The following is a 24,818-nucleotide window of genomic DNA, read 5'->3' as shown; positions in this document are numbered from 1 at the left end:
TCAGTTTATTTTATTTATTTTAACCTTTATTTAACTAGGCAAGTCAGTTAAAGAACAAATTCTTATTTACAATGACGGCCTACCCTATCAAAAACACAGTCAAACAGTCTATGGTAGACAATACATATCTTTATCAATTGCTGTCAATAAGATTGTAATACAATTCAGCTGCCTTATACACTTTTTCAGTTCTAACTTAGAGTAATGATCATTTACAAAACCAAAAAATAATTTGAACTGCAAAGTTGTTCTGTGCAATAAACCAGCACTACATTTGTTTAAAACACATATTATCAACATTATTATTTAAATGTGTTATTGAATTGTCTGGTTAAATAAATGTAATCTTAAATGAACAAAAAAACAGTCTGGAACATCAGCCACTTTCCTCATGATTTTTCAGAGACATTACATTCAAGATGGCCATGTTATACACAACATAATAATACATTCTTCATTTCTACTGAGAGATTTATCAGTATCAGATCAGTATTTACTGGGAGCACAATCATAGTATCATATTGATATCATAAATAGATGTAGTACTGACATGAGAGGTAGAAACGTGTTTAGAAGTGGTATAAAAACGTATCCCTGAGCAGATCAACAGAAACCATATGACATGAGATGTATACGGTCTGATATAGCACGTCTTTCAGCCAATCAGCATTTATAATGGCAACTATATGATATGAGTGGTAAACTCAACGGCTATTTCTTCTTTGTCTTTTTAACTTCTTATGGCTGGGGGGGCAGTATTGAGTAGCTTGGATGAATAAGGTGCCAAGAGTAAACTGCCTGCTACTCAGGCGCAGAGGCTAAGGTATGCATATTATTAGTAGATTTGGGTAGAAAACACACTGAAGTTTCTAAAACTGTTTGAATGATGTCTGTGAGTATAACATAACTCATATGGCAGGCAAAAACCTGAGAAAAAATCCCACCAGGAAGTGGGAAATCTGAGGTTTGTAGTTTTTCAACTCTTTGCCTATCCAAGATGCAGTGTAAAGTTGGTCCGATTGCACTTCCTAAGGCTTCCACTAGATGTCAACAGTCTTTAGAACCTTGTTTCAGGCTTCTACTGTGAAGGGGGAGCGAATGAGAGCTGTTTCAATCAGGTGTTTGGCAGAAGGCCATGAGCTGGTCACGCGTGTGGCCGTGAGAGCGACCTGTGTTCCAAAGCATTTCTAAAGACAAAGGAATTGTCCGGTTGGAACATTATTGAATATGTATGTTAAAAACATCCTAAAGATTGATTCTATACATCGTTTGACATGTTTCTACGAACTGTAACGGGACTTTTAGAATTTTTGTCTGGACCTAGTGCGCCTCATGAATTTGGATTTGTGAACTAAACGCACAAACAAAAAGGAGGTATTTGGACATAAATGACGGACTTTATCGAACAAAACAAACATTTATTGTGGAACTGGGATTCCTGGGAGTGCATTCTGATGAAGATCATCAAAGGTAAGTGAATATTTATAATGCTATTTCTGACTTCTGTTGACTCCACAACACGGCGGGTATCTGTATGGCTTGTTTTGGTTGCCTGAGCGCTGTACTCAGATTATTGCATGGTGTGCTTTTTCCGTAAAGGTTTTTTGAAATCTGACACAGCGGTTGCATTAAGGAGAAGTATATCTATAATACCATGCATAACACTTGTTTCTTTTATCAATGTTTATTATGAGTATTTCTGTAAATTGATGTGGCTCTCTGCAAAATCACTGGATGTTTTGGAAGCAAAACATTACTGACCATAATGCGCCAATGTAAACTGAGATTTTTGGATATAAATATGAACTTTATCGAAAAAAACATAAATGTATTGTGTAACAGGAAGTCCTATAAGTGTCATCTGATGAAGATCATCAAAGGTTAGTGATGAATTTTATCTCTATTTCTGCTTTTTGTGACTCCTCTCTTTGGCTGGAATAATGGCTGTTTTTCTGTGACTAGGTGCTGACCTAACATAATCACATGGTATGCTTTCGTCGTAAAGCTTTTTTGAAATTGGACACTGTGGTGGAATTAACAAGAAGTTTATCTTTAAAATGGTGTATAATACTTGTATGTTTGAGGAATTTTAATGATGAGATTTCTGTTGTTTGAAGTTGGCGCCCTGCACTTTCACTGGCTGTTGTCATATCTATCCCGTTAACGGGATTTCAGCTGTAAGAAGTTTGTAAACTAACAAAGTAGTCTACAAGACAAAACACTATTTATGACTCTGTGTAACACAAAGCAATGAACACTAAATGTCTGTCTCTATTCACTCACCTGTTACCATCCTATCGAACCACAGCTATACATGCATATCTATATACATATCTATGAATGTATGGATCTATGTAAAACATACCCATACCTCACACACCACAATAATATGGCAATCTGTGATTCAAACAGCAACAAATGGATATACCAAATCCCAGATTGCCCCTTTAACTCCCTAGAGTCGATGGAGGTACCGCTGCATCAATCTAAGTAACATAATAAAAAAATACCCATTAAAACCTGTCGGTTTAAGCTAGAGATATCTGTTTATATCTGAATCCGCCGATATCGCCCTTCCGCATCTGCGGTGAAAGGTGACAGAGCTAGAGCGGTGTTTGTCAGACCATGAGACATCCACGAAAAGCGATCTTCTCACGAAAACGTCTGAACGGTTTAGCCTATAAAATATGGAAAGATGAGACTCTCACGAACACGTTGGATCCCACTGTGGAAAGGGGAGATTCTCAAGAAAGCAGTATGTGTTTTTCTCTATGACCCACACTAGTGTCACGGGAGTCACCTGAAGGTAACCGGTATCAGTTTAAAATGTCTTATGGAAGTATGGAGGTAATTTTGTGCCTACCAAAAAAAAAGGGGTTAAATATACTACCGTCAAAGTTTTAGAACACCTTCAAGGGTTTTTCTTTATTTTTACTATGTTCTATATTGTAGAATAGTGAAGAAATCAAAACTATAAAATAACACATATGGAATCATGTAGTAACCAAAAAAGTGTTAAACTAATCAAAATATATTTTATAATTGAGATTCTTCAAACTAGCCACCCTTTGCCTTGATGACAGCTTTGCACAATCTTGGCATTCTCTCAACCAGCTTCATGAGGCAGTTACTTGGAATGCATTTCAATTAAGAGGTGTGCCTTGTTAAAAGTTCATTTGTGGAATTTCTTTCCTTCTTAGTGTGCTTGAGCCAATCAGTTGTGTTGTAACAAGGTAGTGATGGTATACAGAAAATAGAACTACTTGGTAAAAGACTAAGTCCATATTATGGCAAGAACAGCTCAAATAAGCAAAGAGAAATGACAGTCCATCATTACTTTAAGATATGAAGGTCAGTCAATATGGAACATTTCAAGAACTTTCAAAGTTTCTTTAAGTGCAGTTGCAAAAACCATCAAGCTCTATGATGAAACTGGCTCTCATGAGGACAGCCAAAGGAATGGAAGACCCAGAGTTCCCTCTGCTGCAGAGGATAAGTTCATTAGAGTTTCCAGCCTCAGAAATTGCAGGCCCAATAAATGCTTCACAGAGTTCAAGTAACAGACACATCTCAACATCAACTATTCAGAGGAGACTGAGTGAATCAGGTCTTCATGGTTGAATTGCTTCAAAGAAACCACTACTAAAGGACACCAATAATAAGAAGATACTTGCTTGGGCCAAGAAACACAAGCAATGGTGGAAATTTGTCTGGAGTCCAAAAATGAAAATGTTTGGTTCCAACCGCCGTGTCTTTGTGAGATGTGGTGTGGGTGAACGGATGATCTCTGCATGTGTATTTCCCACCGTAAAGCATGGAAGAGGAGGTGTTATGGTGTGATGGTGCTTTGCTGGTGACACTGTCCGTGATTACTTTAGAATTCAAGGTACACTTAACCAGCATGTTTACCACAGCATTCTGCAGTGATACGCCATCCCATCTAGTTTGGGTTTAGTGGGACTATCATTTGTTTCTCAACAGGAAAATAACCCAACACACCTCCAGGGTGTGTAAGGGCTTTTTGAACAAGAAGGAGAGTGATGGAGTGCTGCATCAGATGACCTGGCTTCCGCAATCCCCCAACATCAACCAACTTGAGATGCTTTGGGATGAGTCGGACCGCAGAGGGAAAGAAAAGCAGCCAACAAGTGCTCAGTATATGTGAGAACTCCTTCAAGACTGTTGGAAAAGCATTCCAGGTGAAGTTGGTTGAGAGAATGCCAAGAGTGTGCAAAGCTGTCATCAAGGCAAAGGGGGGCTATTTGAAGAATCTCAAATATAAAATATATTTTGATTAGTTTAACACTTTTTTGGTTACTACATGATTCCATATGTGTTATTCATAGTTTTGATGTATTCAGTATTATTCTACAATGTAGAAAATAGTCAAAATAAAGAAAAACCCTTGAATGAGTAGGTGTTCTAAAAATTTTGACCCCCCTATTCTAGTAACTTTCTCAATCCTGGTTGGGAGATTACCATCTTGGCTTCCTCCAACCAGGATTTCTGGATAACCAGGGAATTTTGGGAAAATTACAAGACTTTTCCAAACCTAGACCTTGGTGAAATGTTTTCAAAGCTCAGCTCTGAGCTTCTTTCACTGGCATGTAGCCGCCACTAGAGGGCTCTATTGCCATTGAAGAAGACAGGAGAGACATCTCCTCGATCAGCCTGCCTGGATGACTGGTTCTCATACCCAGGGATGGAGCCAACCCCAACCCAGAGAAGGGGAAGTGTAAACTGGTCAGTGGAATAGGTAAGGGAGTGGAACAGAAGGGAAATATATTGTTAGTGGTAATAAGAGGGATATGGTTACATGGGGTCACAGTTGGCCTGACCTCATCCTCCACGCTCTCCTGGCTTTCCTGATCCTCTCCCCCACTGCCAATGCCTGAATCTGGGCTCTGAGGGGCCAAGAGTTGGGCCTGGAGCTGCAGATTATCCACACGTTCATAGGAGGAAGACATTGTGAGAGAACCTCCTCCAACCCCCATCTCCGTACCCTTTCCCCCTACACTATCCAACCCAGGTAGGGTGAAGGGAAGCTGGGGGAAAGCGGACAGGGAAATGGGTAAGGGGGTGGAGCAGAATGTAAAGTTATTGTTATTGATAAGAGGAAGAAGCGAAACAAGATGGAAGTCCTGAGAGACAAAATGGGGGGTGGATGCAATAGGCCCGACCGCATCCTCCACGCTCTCCTGACTTTCCTGATCCTCTGCCCCACTGCCGATGCCTGAATCTGGGCTCATGAGGGCCCGACGCTCGGCCTGGAGCTTCTCAACACGCCCGTAAGAAGAAACCTCGAGGATATCTTCACCTGCACTGATGCCTTCAAGTACACCTCCACCCCCCATCTCTCCATCCTTCCCTCCACCCAACATCTCTCTATCCTTCCCTCCACCCCCTATCTCTCCCTCCTTCCCTCCACCCCCCATCTCTCCATCCTTCCCTCCACCCAACATCTCTCCATCTTTCCCTCCACCCCTGATATCTTCTGCCTTCCCCCCTACACCTCTATTACTATCCTTCCTTTCTCCTCTGTTCTCCTCCTTCCACTCATCTATCATTTCAGTAGTGCCCCCTACTGGTCCGTAAGGGGAGTGTACAGAGCAGGGTTCCAGCTTGATGGAGGTGGATCCAGGCTGGGAGCATTGAGATAAGAAGTAGCTGGAGTTGGAGAAGCCGGAGCAGAAGGAGTGGCCACTGTTGTCCCATCTCTTCTCTTGTGGTGGTGTCGTCCTCAAGGGGGTGACGTTGTCCAGGCTGTCGGTGATCTCTACCTGGGAGATGTCTTCACAGTGCGAGGCAGAGTTGTTGGATTCAAGGGCAAACAAAGGACCCAGCCAAGCCTGTAGGCACAGGCACGGACACACACACACACACACACACACACACACACACACACACACACACACACACACACACACACACACACACACACACACACACACACACACAGAGAAAGAGAGACATATAGAGGAGAGGTAAATGAAAGGATTATTATTTTTATTTTCTATTGCAGAGGAGGCTTGTAAGGTGAGGACTGCATTGTCTTCCGACAGGTGGCTTCAATCATACATGATGCTAATTCTTAGACAATGGTGAGGACAGCTCATAATAATGTCTGGTAATAAATATATGGAAACTGTGTGTTTTATCTGTTTGATACCATTCCATTCATTGGGCTCCAGCCATTATAACCCAACTACAGCCATTATAACCTAACTACAGCCATTATAACCTAACTACAGCCATTATAACCTAACTACAGCCATTATAACCTAACTACCACCATTATAACCTAACTACAGCCATTATAACCAAAATACAGCCCTTATAACCTAACTACCACCATTATAACCTGACTACAGCCATTATAACCTAACTACAGCCATTATAACCTAACTACAGCCATTATAGCCTAACTACAGCCATTATAACCTAACTACCACCATTATAACCTAACTACCACCATTATAACCTAACTACCTCCATTATAACCTAACTACCACCATTATAACCTAACTACAGCCATTATAACCTAACTACAGCCATTATAACCTAACTACCACCATAACAAGGTAGTGCACAATACAGGGAATAGGGTCCCCTTTGGCACGTAACTTCAGTCAAAAGTAGAACTGACCTTGAAGTTTCCATCGTGCTTGAGGTTGAGGCCCTCAAAGTACCTGGAGGGATCTGGTATAGGAGGATTCAGAATCTTCTTGACCCTGTCAGCAATGAACGGAAATGAAAGGCAGTTGCACTTAACCAACTACAAAACATTACATCTAAAACATGATGTTTACTTTGCAGTCCGTTGGTGTTAAAATACATCACATTTACAGTGGACCCCACCCCCTTCCACACACACACACACACACACACACACACACACACACACACACACACACACACACACACACACACACACACACACACACACACACACACACACACAGACAGACAGTACTCACTTTCCTTTGCAGAGCAACATGGAGACCAGCAGGACCAGTACAACAACAGCTCCCACCAAGGTGACCACCACAAAGTCCTGGTCTAGAACATCAGGACTACCTGAGAACAGGATCAGAGGAACAACACAGAACATATTTACAACGTACATAACAACACCACTGTTTTACTAAAACATTGGCATAGAAAACCCTTCATTTACATTTCTGTCTGTAAGTTTGTTTTGTTTTGAGCATGTGTCTGCCTGTAAGAACGAAAGAAAGAAATAGGGAAGAAAGAAGGAGCTATTTTTCAAGATTCATATGGAAACACACTACTATGCCTGCCTTCCAAATGGCAACATATTCCCTGTTTAGTGCAGTGCTTTTGGCCCCTAGGGCTCTGGACTATGTAGGGAACTATAGGGCCATTTGGGACACACCCCAAGTATATATAGGCCCACATTCAAATGTGTACTAATAACCAATGACATCACTGATGCTGTATTTACCTGCTGGCTTCATCTGGCCCAGAGTGGAGACCCATGATGCACTGGGGCTCCAGTCGCTCCACTGACAGGCTGGGTAATCGTCTGGGTCGGCTCGAACCCGGACTCTGACCTGGTACCTCCTTCCTCCTTCCAGCATCTCAGGGTCCAGGTCAAAATACATCTGTTTGTTTGATATGTTCACCTCCACAGCATCCTGCAGTAGCACAACATATAGTAGGTCTACTTTTACATAGTGTACAAAGAGAGAGACACAGTTGTTATTATCTGTCCTCTGTCCTCTGTCTCTCTTCCTCCTCTCTCTCTCTCTCTCTCTCTCACCTCCACAGCATCCTGCAGTAGCACAACATACAGTAGGTCTACTTTTACATAGTGTACAAAGAGATGTGCACTCTTTCACTGTATTCTCTCTTTCACATCTCTCCCCTTTCCCACTTGTTATTATCTATCCTCTGTCTCTGTCTCTCTCCCCCCTCTCTCTGTCTCTCTCACCTCCCAGTGATGTAGCTCCTGTTTCCACTGTAGTTGGAAGTCATATTTGAATATCATTTCTGAAATGGGAGCTCCTGGTGTCCAGGCGATTGAGGCATTGATGACAGTCGGCTTGCCAGGGGGATGCATTTTAACTGCCAAACACAAAACAACACAGTTAATGTACTCATAGTAGTACTAATATATTACTAATATCACTGTAACAGAACTACTAGTACTAAGTTGAATTGGAAATGTTAGCATCAGGTATGAATTAGTATTAAGTTGTATACAATGCGTTCAGAAAGTATTCAGACCCCTTCCCTTTTTCTACATTTTGTTACGTTACAGCCTTATTCTAAAATTGATTAAAACAAATATTTCCCCATCAATCTACACACAACACCCCATAATGACAAAGCGAAAACTGTTTTTTTTAAATGTTTGCAAATTTATTAAAAGTAAAAAACAGAAATACCTTATTTACATAAATATTCAGACCCTTTCCTATGAGAATCGAAATTGAGCTCAGGTGCATCCTGTTTCCATTGATCATCCTTGAGATGTTTCTCCAACTTCATTGGAGTCCACCGGTGCTAAATTAAATTGATTGGACATGATTTGGAAAGGAACACACCTGTCTTCATAAGGTCCCACAGTTGACAGTGTATGTCAGAGCAAAAACCAAGCCATTAGGTCGAAGGAATTGTCTGTAGAGCTCCGAGACAGGATTGTGTCGAGGCACAGATCCGGGGAAGATTACCAAAAAATGTCTGCAGCATTGAAGGTCGCCAAGAACACAGTGGCTCCATCTTTTTTAAATGGAAGAAGTTTGGAACCACCAAGACTCTTCCTAGATCTGGCCGCCCGGCCAAACTCAGCTATCGGGGGAGGTGACCAAGAACCCGATGGTCAACCCGATGACAGAGCTCCAGAGTTCCTCTATGGAAATGGGAAAACCTTCCAGAAGGACAATCATCTATGCAATCATCTATACAAATCAGGCCTTTATGGTAGAGTAACCAGGCGGAAGCCACTCCTCAAAAAAAGTCACCGCTTGGTGTTTACCAAAAGGCACCTAAAAGACTCACTCCATGAGAAACAAGATTCTCTGGTCTGACGGAACCAAGATTAAACTCCTTGGCCAGAATGCCAAGCGTCACGTCTGGAGGAAACCTGGCACCATCCCTATGGTGAAGCATAGTACTGGCAGCATCATGTTGTGGGGGTGTTTTTCAGCGGCAGGGACTGGGAGACTAGTCAGGATTGAGGGAAGGGTGTAAGGAGAAAAGAACAGAGAGATCCTTGATGAAAACCTGCTCCAGAGCGCTCAGTACCTCTGCCTGGGGCTAAGGTTCACCTTCCAGCATGACCTGAAGCACACAGCCAAGACAACGCAGGAGTGGCTTCAGGACAGGTCTCTGAATGTCCTTGAGTGGCCCGGACTTGAACCCGATCGAACATTTATTTCACCTTTATTTAACCAGGTAGGCAAGTTCTCTGGAGAGACATGAAAATAGCTGTGCAGCAACTCTCCCCGCCCACTCTGACAGAACTTGAGAGGATATGCAGAGAAGAATGGGAGAAATTCCCCAAATACATCTGTGCCAAGTTTGTAGCGACATACCCAAGAAGACCCGAGGCTGCAATCGCTACCAAATGTGTCTCAAAGTACTGAGTTAAAGGGTCTGAATACTTATGTCAATTTTTAAACATTTTTATACATTTGCAAAAATGTATAAAAACCTGTTTTTGCTTTGTCATTATGGGGTATTGTGTGTAGATTATGAGGGGGGAATTATTTTATACATTTTAGAATAAGGCTGTAACATAACAAAATGTGGAAAAGGTGAAGGGGTCTGAAGACCTCCTGAATGCACTGTATATTAATAAGCTTTCCAGCATGATTGTATTGCATTTTGTTGTATCATAGTGTATTGATTTTGTGTATTTTGTATGCTGACTTCACAAAACCTCATAAAGTTATGGTATTGTATCATTGTAGTTGGTGTACAATTAATGTAGTAGGTTAGTAATAGATGACACATCGTACATAATATCACTCAAATGACTGTACACTTACTGTGGTTAAATGGTTGATACAGGTATTCAATCTGTATCACATAATCTTCTGCTTGTCCACACCGTACAACAATGGATATTTTATCCTCTTCCCAAAAGAACTGAAAGATCATTTACAGAGGCTCAGTTATCCAGGGTTATCCATCGGTCTATATATATGCTGTCATTGTTTTATTATTAGTAGTATTATTATTAGTATTATTATTATTATTATTAGGAAGATTTATTATTATATATATTTTTTTAAATGACAAATTCCTGGTTAATTTATTCATTCAGATTAACGTGTTACATTCATGTTATTACTTTTAAAATTGTTTTTAAATCATTGTTTTGATCTATAATAATGCACATATATAACCAAGCATTGGTTTTAACTTGATGTAGTTTTATAAAACTCACTGGATTGCCCTCAAAGACCAGACTGCCGCCTCTCAAGGTTGTGTTGAAACCGGCCAAGGACTTCATCTCACATTGCCTGTAGTTACAACAGTGAGCCATTGTTTCAGTTAGCATCCCAAATGGCACCCTATTCCCTATATAGTGCACTACTTTAGACCAGGACTCTATGAGAATAGGGTACCAGTTAGGGTGCATCCTTAGTCTTCTTTACCTTTTAAACCCGGGGTATTCACCATGCAGAGTGCACGGTATGTCTGGGGGTATGCATGTGTTGTTCAACACACACGTGATGTTACTGATGAAGTCATTGACACACTGCAGACCTATGAGAAACAGAGACAGAGAGTGAGAGAGGAGAGAGAGAGGCAGAGAGAGAGAGAGAGAGAGAGAGCAGAGAGAGAGAAAGAGGCAGAGAGATAGGGAAACAGAGAGAAAGAGAGAGAGAGAGAGAGAGAGAGAGAGAGAGAGAGAGAGAGAGAGAGAGAGAGAGAGAGAGAGAGAGAGAGAGAAAGAGGCAGAGAGAAAGGGAAACAGAGAGAAAGAAAAAAATAACAACAGTTTTAATATAAGGGTTGATATAATGTTTTATAAGGCTCTATATCATGTTTTATAAGGCTCTATATCATGTTTTATAAGGCTCTATGTCATGTTTTTTAAGGCTCTATGTCATGTTTTTAAGGATCTGTGTCATGTTTTTAAGGCTCTATGTCATGTTTTATAAGGCTCTATGTCATGTTTTTTAAGGCTCTATGTCATGTTTTTAAGGATCTGTGTCATGTTTTTAAGGCTCTATGTCATGTTTTATAAGGCTCTATATCATGTTTTGTAAGACTCTATATCATGTTTTGTAAGACTCTATATCATGTTTTGTAAGACTCTATATCATGTTTTGTAAGACTCTATAACATGTTTTACAAGACACTGTCATGTTTTACAAGACACTGTCATGTTTTACAAGACTCTATGTCATGTTTTATAAGGCTCTATGTCATGTTTTTTAAGGCTCTATATCATGTTTTTAAGGATCTGCGTCATGTTTTTTAAGGCTATATGTCATGTTTTTAAGGATCTATGTCATGTTTTTTAAGGCTCTATGTCATGTTTTTAAGGATCTATGTCATGTTTTACAAGGCTCTGTCATGTTTTACAAGGCTCTATATCATGTTTAATCATACACTACCGTTCAAAAGTTTGGGGTCACTTAGAAATGTTCTTGTTTTTGAAAGAAAAGCATTTTTTGTCCATTAAAATAACATCAAATTGATCACAAACACAGTGTAGACATTGTTAATGTTGTAAATGACTATTGTTGCTGGAAATGGCAGATTATTTATGGAATATCTACATAGGCGTACAGAGGCCTATTATCAGCAACCATCAGTCCTGTGTTCCAATGGCATGTTGTGTTAGCTAATCCAAGTTTATCATTATAGAAGGCTAATTGATCATTAGAAAACCCTTTTGCCATTATGTTAGCACAGCTGAAAACTGTTGTTCTGATTAAAGAAGCAATAAAACTGGCCTCCTTTAGACTAGTTGAGTATCTGGAGCATCAGCATTTGTGGGTTCAATTATAGGCTCAAAATGGCCAGAAACAAAGAACTTTCTTCTGAAACTCGTCTATTCTTGTTCTGAGAAATGAAGGCTATTCCATGTGAGAAATTGCCAAAAAACGTAACATCTCGTACAACGCTCTGTGTACTACTCCCTTCAAAGAACAGTGCAAACTGGCTCTAACCAGAATAGAAAGAGGAGTGGGAGGCCCCGGTGCACAACTGAGCAAGAGGACAAGTACATTAGAGTGTCTAGTTTGAGAAACAGATGCCTCACAAGCCCTCAACTGGCAGCTTCATTAAATAGTACCAACAAAACACCAGTCTCAATGTCAACAGTGAAGAGGCGAATCCGGGATGCTGGCCTTCTGAAAAACAGCTTCTATCTCAAGGCCATCAGGCTGTTAAACAGCCATCACTAGCACAGAGAGGCTGCTGCCTACATACAGACTTGAAATCATTGGCCACTTTAATAATTGGAATACTAGTCACTTTAATAATGTTTCATATCTTGCATTACTCATCTCATATGTACAGTATATAATGTATTCTATACTATCTATTGCATCTTGCCAATGCAGCTCTGTCGTTGCTCATCCATATATTTATATTTATATATTCTTATTCCAGTCCTTTACTTAGATTTGTGTGTATTAGGTATCTGTTGTGGAATTGTTAGATATTACTTGTTTGCTGCACTGTCAGAACTAGAAGCACAAGCATTTTGCTACACTCCCAATAACATCTGCTAACCATCTGTATGTGACCAATACAATTTGATTTGATTTGAGTTACTGCAAGTCATAAAGAGGAGCTGCCTCCACTATTCCATCACCATTTCAACTTCAACATCATCAAATCACCTCTGCTTCGTCTAATAAAGTGACAACTAAAATATAACCCCCCCCCAAAAAATGTGTCCAATCAACATAAGCTAAATATGTGGCTGTCCATGGTTCTGATTTATGTGTGCATGCATGTGCGCTCGTGCAAGTAGAAAAACATGTTGACTCACTCTACTTGTAGAGAAACACCAATGCCATCCTCCTCTCTTTCACGTTGAAACCTTACAAGCTTATTTACAGTACAAGCTTATTTTTTTGTCCTAGGCTACCTGGCTAAAATGCTTGCTTGAACTTCCATCCTCTCAGGCCAGGGGCACAACAACATATGAATTAATGGTTGGATCAGAATTGCTTTTGGCCAATACGGAGAATGAAGTAAATGCACAAGTCCAAATCTCTACCTCCATCAATGGCTAATTTAGGAAAGGGACACTGGAGGACAACAACAACACACGCAACAATTCAGTTGTTTCTGTTAATGATGTTTACTCTCAACGTTTTGATAGGAGAGACGCCAAATCCAAGCTGATATCCAAGCTGATATCCAAGCTGATATCCAAGCTGATATCCAAGCTGATATGACACCATACATTATTTACCATTCATTTCTATTAGGCACAAAATAATAACACGTGTGTAGAGTCACAAGCTTGATGTAGTCATTGCTATGAATATGGGACCAAATACAAAACTGTTCACTACTTTAACACACATTAAAGTACTTTTGGTCCCCTAAAATGGGTAGACTATGCACAAAAGGTGCTGTCATTTCTAAAAAAGGTTCACCAGATATGGATGTAAATACACTCGAAATAAAGCTGCCAGTCTGCACTTTAACCTCAAGGTCATTATACATGTGTTGTAATGCATTGTGAAGGGTATTGATGACTTACAGGACTGTGGTTGGCTGGAGCAGGTTAGTAGGGGGAGGAGCAGGATGACATAGAGACACCATAGAACCATTATGACTTCTTCCTGGTCCTTTTTCTCATTCTAGAACACAGTAGGAGACATGACATTAGCGACAGGTGGCTTAGTGTTCCAAATGGTACCCTATTTCTTATATAGGGCACTACTTTTGACCAGGGCTCATTTGACTCTGGTCAAAAGTAGTGAACTGTGTAGGGAATAGGGTGACATTTGGGATGGAAGAAAGACTGAAGCATGAGAAGAAAAAGTGCAACTTTCTATGTCTGTCTGCGTGGTGTGTTTTTTCCATGAAAGTAGATCAAGTGTTATCAGTTTAAGCGTAGCCACACACGCATACACACACACACACACACACACACACACACACACACACACACACACACACACACACACACACACACACACACAAACACACACACACACAGTGAAAGCCACAGAAACTGAACAGGTGTGCAAGTGGGAGAGGGATCCATACATCCTCATTTACAGAATAGAAACTTATTAGGTCACATAAGGTGAAATACATGTCAGATATAATTAACATCAGTTGAATACGAAGTAACATCTGTTTTACTGTTGCATATCAGTAGACATGAAGGTTATTTGTGTAAATCATATCAGTAGACATGAAGGTTATTTGTGTAAATCATATCAGTAGACATGAAGGTTATTTGTGTAAATCATATCAGTAGACATGAAGGTTATTTGTGTAAATCATATCAGTAAATCATTATTTGTGTAAATCAGTAGACATGAAGGTTATTTGTGTAAATCATATCAGTAGACATGAAGGTTATTTGTGTAAATCATATCAGTAGACATGAAGGTTATTTGTGTAAATCATATCAGTAGACATGAAGGTTATTTGTGTAAATCATATCAGTAGACATGAAGGTTATTTGTGTAAATCATATCAGTAGACATGAAGGTTATTTGTGTAAATCATATCAGTAGACATGAAGGTTATTTGTGTAAATCATATCAGTAGACAGTTATTTGACATGACATGAAGTTATTTGTGTAAATCATATCAGTAGACATGAAGGTTATTTGTGTAAATCATATCAGTAGACATGAAGGTTATTTGTGTAAATCATATCAGTAGACATGAAGGTTATTTGTGTAAATCATATCAGTAGACATGAAGGTTATTTGCGTAAAACATCTCATTAACAAAGTTGCATTTGTTTAAACCAACGTTCTTACACACTGGTATGCCAGAAACAAGCCAAGCACAAACTTAAACACTGTAAACCCATTTAGTAGGTTATTCAAATTTGCATAGCATTTTAGGTGCATTTCAAACATTTACATGTTTTTAATATTGCAGATATTTGGTCTCTTACCTTTAGATATTGAACGGCCCAAGCTGGGGTTAGTGTTGGGCTGGAACAAAACCATGTTGAATCAGGGGGGTTAGTATTGCAGATATTTTGTCTCTTACCTTTAGATATTGAACGGCCCAAGCTGGGGTTAGTGTTGGGCTGGAACAAAACCATGTTGAATCAGGGGGGTTAGTATTGCAGATATTTTGTCTCTTACCTTTAGATATTGAACGGCCCAAGCTGGATGAGTTGTGATGGAACTAATGAAAAAACATGGAAAGGGTTGGATGAAGGATGATGCTCTACTGATGGTGTTACTAACTATGGTATTACTCCAACTCGACTGAGTGAGTGAGTGAGTGAGTCAGTCAGTCAGTCAGTCAGTCCCTCCCTCCCTCCCTCCCTCCCTCCCTCCCTCCCTCCCTCCCAATATCAGTGTGTCAATCATAATCAAGATGATCATCCTACCAACGACCAGAGTCTCTCTGTGACACACTCAGGTTCTAGAAATATACACTTAGCCACACACTATACTATCACCTAAAGACGTTTCCAGAACCATGGCCAGAGATGCAACAGTTGAACCATGCTAATCATCTGAGACACTGTTGTCCTTTGACAGTCACTATTGCTGTTATTGATATCTCTGTATATTATTGTCAGGGCCTGTATTCATAAAGCATTTCAGAGTAGAAGTACCGATCTAGGATCAGTTTTGCCTTTTAGATCATAATGTATAAGATTACATGGACAAGGGGACCTGATCCCAGATCAATAAAGCATCTCAGAGTAGAAGTGCTGATCTAGGATCAGTTTTGCCTTTTAGATCATATATATATATATATATATATATATATAACAGTAGTTCCGATAGCTGTACATGGGCAGTGTGCTGTTTGCTACCAGTCTCTCATGTGTTTTTTTTAGTAAAAGGTCACTGTGGTTAGAGAGACATGTTATGTTCAGTCTGAGGTGTGAAGTTTCCACTCCTTTAAAAAAATAAACCCACCTAAAAACAACCATCTAACAGGTATAAGATGTGTTGACTGGGTGAAGAAGAAGGCTCATAATAATGCCTGGAATGGAGTTCAAGGAATCAGTGTGTTAGATGTGTTTGATACCCTTCCATTAATTCTGTTCCAGACATTACTAGGAGTCCGTCCTCCAATTTAAAGTGCCACCAGCCACCACTGGTTTCGGTACATTGTTAGCTGTGAAGCCTTGTGATGTCGTCTTCACTGTCGTGTTCACTGTTCACTTTCCAGCCCTAACCTGGTAGCCTGGTACCAGATCAAAGCTTTCCTGCCTTAACCTGATATCCTGGTCCCAGATCAGGGCTTTCCTGTCTTAACCTGGTAGCCTGGTCCCAGATCAAAGCTTTCCTGCCTTAACCTGATATCCTGGTCCCAGATCAGGGCTTTTCCTGTCTTAACCTGGTAGCTTGGTCCCAGATCAAAGCTTTCCAGCCCTAACCTGGTAGCCTGGTCCCAGATCAGGGCTTTTCCTGTCTTAACCTGGTAGCCTGGTCCCAGATCAAAGCTTTCCTGCCTTAACCTGATATCCTGGTCCCAGATCAGGGCATTCCTGCTATAACATGTTAGCCTGATCCCAGATCAGGGCTTTCCTGCCGTAACATACACACACACGCATGCATTGCCCACGCAAGCTCGAACACAAGTGCAGTCTTCATGCAAGCTAATACTCACACACACACACATTGTGCATGCACACACACACACACACACACACACACACACACACACACACACACACACACACACACACACACACACACACACACACACACACACACACACACACACACACACACACACACACACACACGGGCTACAGGTAAGAAAACCACAACGTCCTTGTTTCCCAGAATGTTTACAAGCTGTTTCCAGTAACAAACAAACCTCAAACCACTAACACCCCCGTCCCCTCCTCTCTTCTCTACCTCTCTTCTCATCCTCTCCCAAACTAAACCTCATACTAACACCCCCTCCCTTCTTCTTCTTATGTACACCTCTCACCTCACCCTCCCTATCACTCTCTGACTTCCTTTCTACCAACGCTCACTCCCTGACTCTCCCCTCCTCCCCTCCCTATCTTCTTTCTGACTCCCCCTCCCTATCTTCTCTCTGACTCCCCCTCCCTATCTTCTCTCTGACTCCCCCTCCCTATCTTCTTTCTGACTCCCCCTCCCTATCTTCTTTCTGACTCCCCTCCCTATCTTCTTTCTGACTCCCCTCCCTATCTTCTTTCTGACTCCCCTCCCTATCCTCTCTCTGACTCCCCCTCCCTATCTTCTTTCTGACTCCCCCTCCATATCTTCTTTCTGACTCCCCCTCCCTATCTTCTCTCTGACTCCCCCTCCCTATCTTCTCTCTGACTCCCCCTCCCTATCTTCTTTCTGACTCCCCCCCCTATCTTCTCTCTGACTCCCCCTCCCTATCTTCTCTCTGACTCCCCCTCCCTATCTTCTTTCTGACTCCCCTCCCTATCTTCTCTCTGACTCCCCTCCCTATCTTCTCTCTGACTCCCCCTCCCTATCTTCTCTCTGACTCCCCCTCCCTATCTTCTCTCTGACTCCCCCTCCCTATCTTCTTTCTGACTCCCGCTCCCTATCTTCTTTCTGACTCCCCATCCCTATCTTCTTTCTGACTCCCTCCCTATCCTCCCTGATCTTCTTTCTCTGACTCCCCCTCCCTATCCTCTCTCTGACTCTCCCCTCCCTATCTTCTCTCTGACTCCCCCTCCCTATCTTCTCTCTGACTCCCCCTCCCTATCTTCTCTCTGACTCCCCCTCCCTATCTTCTCTCTGACTCCCCCTCCCTATCTTCTTTCTGACTCCCCCTCCCTATCCTCTCTCTGACTCCCCCTCCCTATCTTCTTTCTGACTCCCCTCCCTACCTTCTCTCTGACTCCCCTCCCTATCTTCTTTCTGACTCCCCCTCCCTATCCTTTCTGACTCCACCTCCCTATCTTCTTCTGACTCCCCCGCCCTATCTTCTCTCTGACTCCCCCTCCCTATCTTTTTTCTGACTCCCCCTCCCTATCTTCTTTCTGACTCCACCCTCCCTATCTTCTTTCTGAGTCCCCCTCCCTATCTTCTCTTTGACTCTCCCCTCCTCCCCCTCCCTATCTTCTCTCTGACTTCTTTTCCACCAACGCATCACTCCCTGACTCTCCCTCCTCCCCCTCTTCTCTGACTTCCTTTCCACCAACGCTCACTCCCTGACTCTCCCCTCCTCCCCCTCTTCTCTGACTTCCTTTCCACCAACGCTCACTCCCTGGCTCTCCCCTCCTCCCCCTCACCCTACCTATCTTCTCTCTGACTTCCTTTCCACCAACACTCTCTCCCCTCCTCCCCCTCTTGTCTTTGACTTCCTCTGTACCTGTGGCTGGGTGTGTACATCCTGTCCTACTTAAACACTGGACCAAATCAACCCCTAGGTTACATCCTAACTGGCACCCTTATTCCCTATATAGTGTACTATATACCCTAGAGGTCCTGGTTAAAATTAGTACACAATATAAGGAATAGGGTGCCATTAGGAACACACTCAAAAGCCCCTCCACAATGAGGACAACGGTCTCCAGTTCAACTCTACTGGGAGCCCACAAGGTGTGCAGGGTTTTGCTCCATTTCTATTTGAACATCCTGTCCTAGTAAACCCAGGCCCAGATCAGCTCCTAGTCCTCTACATAATAAAGCCCTAATCAATCCATAGCCCCCTCTATAATAAAGCCCTAATCAATCCATAGCCCCCTCTATAATAAAGCCCTAATCAACCCATAGCCCCCTCTATAATAAAGCCCTAATCAACCTATAGCCCACTCTATAATAAAGCCCTAATCAACCCATAGCCCCCTCTATAATAAAGCCCTAATCAACCTATAGCCCACTCTACAATAAAGCCCTAATCAACACATAGCCCCCTCTATAATAAAGCCCTAATCAACCCATAGCCCCCTCTATAATAAAGCCCTAATCAACCTATAGCACACTCTATAATAAAGCCCTGATCAATTCATAGTCCCCTCTATAATAAAGCCGTAATCAACACATAGCCCCCTCTATAATAAAGCCCTAATCAACCCATAGCCCCCTCTATAATAAAGCCCTAATCAACCTATAGCTCACTCTATAATAAAGCCCTAATCAAAACCTAGCCCCCTCCATAATGAAGCCCTAATCAGCTCCTAGCCCCCTCCATAATGAAGCTCTAATCAGCTCCTAGCCCCCTCCATAATGAAGCTCTAAACAGCTCCTAGCCCCCTCCATAATGAAGCTCTAATCAGCTCCTAGCCCCCTCCATAATGAAGCTCTAATCAGCTCCTAGCCCCCTCCATAATGAAGCCCTAATCAGCTAATCAGCTAGCCCCCTCCATAATGAAATGCTCTAATCAGCTCCTAGCCCCCTCCATAATGAAGTCCTAATCAGCTCCTAGCCCCTCCATAATGAAGCCAATCAGCCAAGCTCTAATCAATCAGCTCCTAGCCCCTCCATAATGAAGTCCTAATCAGCTCCTAGCCCCCTCCATAATGAAGCTCTAATCAGCTCCTAGCCCCCTCCATAATGAAGCCATATTCAGCCACTAGTCACCTCTATAATGAAGCCCTAATCAGCTCCTAGCCCCTCCATAATGAAGCTCTAATCAGCTCCTAGCCCCCTCCATAATGAAGCTCTAATCAGCTCCTAGCCCCCTCCATAATGAAGCCATATTCAAGCCATATCACCTCATAATGAAGCCAATCAGCTCAGCCCCTCCATAATGAAGCTCTAATCAGCTCCTAGCCCCCTCCATAATGAAGCTCTAATCAGCTCCTAGCCCCCTCCATAATGAAGCCATATTCAGCCACTAGTCACCTCTAAATGAAGCAATCAGCTCCTAGCCCCCTACATAGCCCCCTCCATAATGAAGCTCTAATCAGAACAATCTAATCAGCTCCTAGCCCCCTACGAAATGAAGCCCTAATCAGCTCCTAGCCCCCTACATAATGAACATCTAATCAGCTCCTAGCCCCCTACGTAATGAAGCCCTAATCAGCTCCTAGCCCCCTACATAATGAAGACCTAATCAGCTCCTAGCCCCCTCCATAATGAACATCTAATTAGCTCCTAGCCCCCTCCATAATGAAAATTGAACCAGCTCCTAGCCCTCTCCATAATGAAAATTGAACCAGATCCTAGCCCTCTCCATAATGAAGATTGAATCAGCTCCTAGCCCCCTCCATAATGAAAAGTGAACCAGCTCCTAGCCCCCTACATAATGAAAATTGAACCAGCTCCTAGCCCTCTCCATAATGAAGTCCTTATCAGCTCCTAGCCCTCTCCATAATGAAAAGTGAATCAGCTCCTAGCCCCCTCCATAATGAAAAGTGAACCAGCTCCTAGCCCCTCCATAATGAAAAGTGAACCAGCTCCTAGCCCCTCCATAATGAAAAGTGAATCAGCTCCTAGCCCCCTCCATAATGAAAATTGAACCAGCTCCTAGCCCCTCCATAATGAAGTCCTTATCAGCTCCTAGCCCCTCCATAATGAAGTCCTTATCAGCTCCTAGCCCTCTCCATAATGAAGTCCTTATCAGCTCCTAGCCCTCTCCATAATGAAAATTGAACCAGCTCCTAGCCCCCTCCATAATGAAAATTGAACCAGCTCCTAGCCCCTCCATAATGAAGTCCTTATCAGCTCCTAGCCCCCTCCATAATGAAGTCCTAGTCAGCTCCTAGCCCCCTCCATAATGAAACCCTTATCAGCTTCTAGCCCCCTCCATAATGAACATCTAATCAGCTCCTAGCCCCCTCCATAATGAAGTCCTTATCAGCTTCTAGCCCCCTCCACAATGAACATCTAATCAGCTCCTAGCCCCCTCCATAATGAAGTCCTAATCAGCTCCTAGCCCTCTCCATAATGAACATCTAATCAGCTCCTAGCCCCCTCCATAATGAAGTCCTAATCAGCTCCTAGCCCCCTCCATAATGAACATCTAATCAGCTCCTAGCCCCCTCCATAATGAAGTCCTTATCAGCTTCTAGTCCCCTCCATAATGAACATCTAATCAGCTCCTAGCCCCCTCCATAATGAAGTCCTAATCAGCTCCTAGCCCCCTCCATAATGAAGTCCTTATCAGCTCCTAGCCCTCACCATTATGAAGTCCTTATCAGCTCCTAGCCCCCTCCATAATGAAGTCCTGGTCAGCTCCTAGCCCCCTCCATAATGAAACCCTAATCAGCTCCTAGCCCCCTCCATAATGAAGCCCTAATCAGCTCCTAGCCCCCTCCATAATGAAAATCTAATTAGTCCCAGCCCCCTCCATAATGAAGATTGAATCAGCTCCTAGCCCCCTCCATAATGAAACTCTAATTAGCTCCTAGCCCCCTCCATAATGAAACTCTAATTAGCTCCTAGCCCCCTCCATAATGAAGATTGAATCAGCTCCTAGCCTCTTCCACAATGAGGACAGTGGTCTTCAACCTTGATTCTAGAGATCTAAAGGGTGTGCAGGGTTTTGGTGCAGCCCAGCACTAACACAGAACAAAGCCTGGGCTTCTCTGGGCCCAGGATGGAAGAATCCTTTCCTAGCGCATAGCCTAGACACATTCCATCAGCCCCAAGGGATGGGAGAGGTGTATGCAATATTGTAACAGCTTCGCTCTCTGTGAGTCTCTCAAGTGATAATAGTCATCATCATCATCACTACCGTGATCATGACCTTAACTGTGTAATACTGTGTCTTCCCAATGATCACACTCAAACCCACACATGGCCACACACACAGGCAGAGGAAGCCCTAATGATAATAGTCATCATCATCATCATCACTACCGTGATCATGACCTTAACTGTGTAATACTGTGTCTTCCCAATGATCACACTCAAACCCACACATGGCCACACACACAGGGTGAGGAAGCCCTAATGATAATAGTCATCATCATCATCATCACTACCGTGATCATGACCTTAACTGTGTAATACTGTGTCTTCCCAATGATCACACTCAAACCCACACATGGCCACACACACAGGGTGAGGAAGCCCTAATGATACCTTAACTGTGTAATACTAGTCATCAAACCCACACATCATCATCATCACTACCGTGATCATGACCTTAACGGTGTAATACTGTGTCTTCCCAATGATCACACTCAAACCCACACATGGCCACACACACAGGGTGAGGAAGCCCTAATGATAATAGTCATCATCATCATCATCACTACCGTGATCATGACCTTAACTGTGTAATACTGTGTCTTCCCAATGATCACACTCAAACCCACACATGGCCACACACACAGGGTGAGGAAGCCCTAATGATAATAGTCATCATCATCATCATCACTACCGTGATCATGACCTTAACGGTGTAATACTGTGTCTTCCCAATGATCACACTCAAACCCAAACACACACAGGGTGAGGAAGCCCTATGGTCCACACATACAGGATCATGAGTTAGCTTTTCTGTGATTGATCACACTCAAACCCACATGTAATTATGAGGAAGCCAATATAATAGTCATCATATCATCATAGTGATCTTCATTAACGGTGAGACAGTTTTCCCAATGATACACAAAAAATGATCCTGAGCAACTGGATAATAGTGATTATTATTATGTGATCATGATTAATGTGATATAGTTATGTGGATTATGAACAACACATGTATATAGTTATAGATGTAGGATTATTTGATATAGTTATGTGAAATGATTAGCAACTGGAAATGTGAATTATTATGTGGATTATGGATATAGTTATGTGGATTATGGATATAGTTATGTGGATTATGGATATAGTTATGTGGATTATGGATATAGTTATGTGGATTATGGATATAGTTATGTGGATTATAGTTATAGTTATGTGGATTATGGATATAGTTATGTGGATTATGGATATTTGTTGTAGGGGCTGATACATTTTTCGAAAGGGCAAATCAAGTCTGACATTTTAAATTGGAAATTACAAGCGTTAGAAGCCTTATTGAGCCTTGAATACACTACAAGTTTCATTTTCTACTGTTCAGGACAATTCTAAGCAACAAAAGAGTGATCAAATTAAGATCCTACATCTGTATATGAATATTCAAAGAGAGCCTTACCTTACTGTATAGTGGACCTTCTTGTAGTCTCAGAAACACCGGCTTCTCAATGCTCTACGGTTGAGTTACGTTTCACTCTGAACTGAAGGACAAGTGCTTAATGATGAATCAGTTTCTTGTCTCTCAGTTGGTCTCCACCGGATGATTCAAACCCATTAATGAGGAGAAAAACATCTGACTGCCTTCTCTGAAAAGTAAATGAGTGAACAGAAAAGAGATGACTGACAGAAAAGGGATTTCTGTGGCTTCAGTTAGTTTCAACTGAAACCACACACACACACACACACACACACGTCATCAACGTTGTGATCTGTACTTGTCAGAAGCGGGGGTTAAATCAAAAATATTACATTTTTCAGTTGTTCTTCTTTCGGTCTCTGTTCTGGTTCCTTTTTTCTAAAGAATATCACTTTGGTTACTGTGAAATGTTGAGATGATGTAAAGTGTCAAATTAGAACATGTTGTGTTTTTATTCCTTTCTGGAAATAACAGGAGCAAAAGCTTTGAAAGTGGCGTGTGTGGCGAGTGAGGTAGTGAAAGAGAGAGACAGAGACCAAATACGATGTTTTGCTGCCCTCAACTGGACAAAGTATGACTAGAGTATGGCCTTGGTGTAACAAGTAGTTGATTTTCACAGCCGCTTTTCACCTCCACAAGCAGCTACGAAAGGAGACTATTTAGCATGTAATGAACAGTCTTCTTTCAACCGTGTCCAGGTGCTTTATTTATATAGAAAAAGGATAAAGAGGTATAATAGTTACTATAGAACTTAGTTTTAATATTAGATGCAAACAAAAACTCAACCATGTTCTTAACCAATTAAAGATCACTGATTATAACACACACCATCAGGAAGAGGTTTTTAGGGGTGGGGGTATTTTCCTCCCTGTTCTGATGACTAGTATTGTTCTCTGCTCATAAAGACCTAAGGCACTAATTTGGTGGTAAAAAAAATAAATAATCCTAAATGTTTTATTTTTATGAGTATTATTTTTTAAATGTGATTCATCAGGGGGCGCTGAAGCACATCCAGCATCCTTACTTCCTGCTGCTATGCATACCATGTGTTTATTCCACATTAAGTTCATTCCTATGACTACGGAATGTCTTCCGGTTTAAAGTGTGTGTGTGTGTGTGTGTGTGTGTGTCTGTGTGTGTGTGTCCGTGTGATCGGTGGGTGGGTCCACTCGGCCATCCTGTATCTCTGCTGAACAGTGGGTGGGTCCACTCGGCCATCCTGTATCTCTGCTGAACAGTGGGTGGGTCCACTCGGCCATCCTGTATCTCTGCTGAACAGTGGGTGGGTCCACTCGGCCATCCTGTATCTCTGCTGAACAGTGGGTGGGTCCACTCGGCCATCCTGTATCTCTGCTGAACAGTGGGTGGGTCCACTCGGCCATCCTGTATCTCTGCTGAACAGTGGGTGGGTCCACTCGGCCATCCTGTATCTCTGCTGAACAGTGGGTGGGTCCACTCGGCCATCCTGTATCTCTGCTGAACAGTGGGTGGGTCCACTCGGCCATCCTGTATCTCTGCTGAACAGTGGGTGGGTCCACTCGGCCATCCTGTATCTCTGCTGAACAGTGGGTTGGTTCACTCGGCCATCCTGTATCTCGGCTGAACA

At 42.2% G+C, this 24,818-nt stretch overlaps 1 protein-coding gene across 7 annotated transcripts; it reads right to left on the bottom strand.

The window, feature by feature from the left end:
- On the bottom strand, window positions 1-23,424 carry LOC135560139 (interleukin-2 receptor subunit beta-like). Of its 7 annotated transcripts, XM_065001294.1 has the most exons (12): window positions 23,195-23,419; window positions 15,288-15,330; window positions 15,092-15,229; window positions 13,709-13,808; window positions 10,629-10,740; window positions 10,418-10,493; window positions 10,017-10,116; window positions 7,955-8,088; window positions 7,466-7,658; window positions 6,978-7,077; window positions 6,647-6,731; window positions 1-5,849 (listed from the first exon to the last, which is right to left on the bottom strand). In XM_065001294.1, exons 4-12 carry the CDS (start codon window positions 13,776-13,778, stop codon window positions 4,581-4,583), a joined length of 2,139 nt encoding a protein of 712 aa, XP_064857366.1. In that variant the 5' UTR covers window positions 13,779-13,808; window positions 15,092-15,229; window positions 15,288-15,330; window positions 23,195-23,419; the 3' UTR covers window positions 1-4,580. The 7 variants fall into 7 exon arrangements, with proteins under 7 accessions (XP_064857366.1, XP_064857364.1, XP_064857370.1 ...); XM_065001292.1 differs by having other exon boundaries at window positions 15,092-15,330; window positions 23,195-23,424; XM_065001298.1 differs by lacking the exon at window positions 15,092-15,229 and having other exon boundaries at window positions 23,195-23,420.
- Window positions 23,425-24,818: the final 1,394 nt, after the last annotated feature.

The sequence above is a fragment of the Oncorhynchus nerka genome, linkage group LG15, assembly GCF_034236695.1.
Source record: "Oncorhynchus nerka isolate Pitt River linkage group LG15, Oner_Uvic_2.0, whole genome shotgun sequence".
NCBI classification, from domain to species: domain Eukaryota; kingdom Metazoa; phylum Chordata; class Actinopteri; order Salmoniformes; family Salmonidae; genus Oncorhynchus; species Oncorhynchus nerka.
Note: the sequence above shows the minus strand (reverse complement) of the source record. Positions and strands in the feature narration are given on the sequence as shown.

What these genes read in the sequence shown, in the direction of transcription:
- LOC135560139 (XM_065001292.1), bottom strand. Translation starts at nt 15,244, where the DNA reads ATGGTTTTGTTCCAGCCCAACACTAACCCCAGCTTGGGCCGTTCAATA. An exon ending in GGGCCGTTCAATATCTAAAG is followed by an intron (nt 13,809 to 15,091) that starts GTAAGAGACCAA and finishes ACTGTGTTCTAG; the next exon opens with AATGAGAAAAAGGACCAGGA. An exon ending in TGGTCTTTGAGGGCAATCCA is followed by an intron (nt 10,117 to 10,417) that starts GTGAGTTTTATA and finishes ATGATCTTTCAG; the next exon opens with TTCTTTTGGGAAGAGGATAA.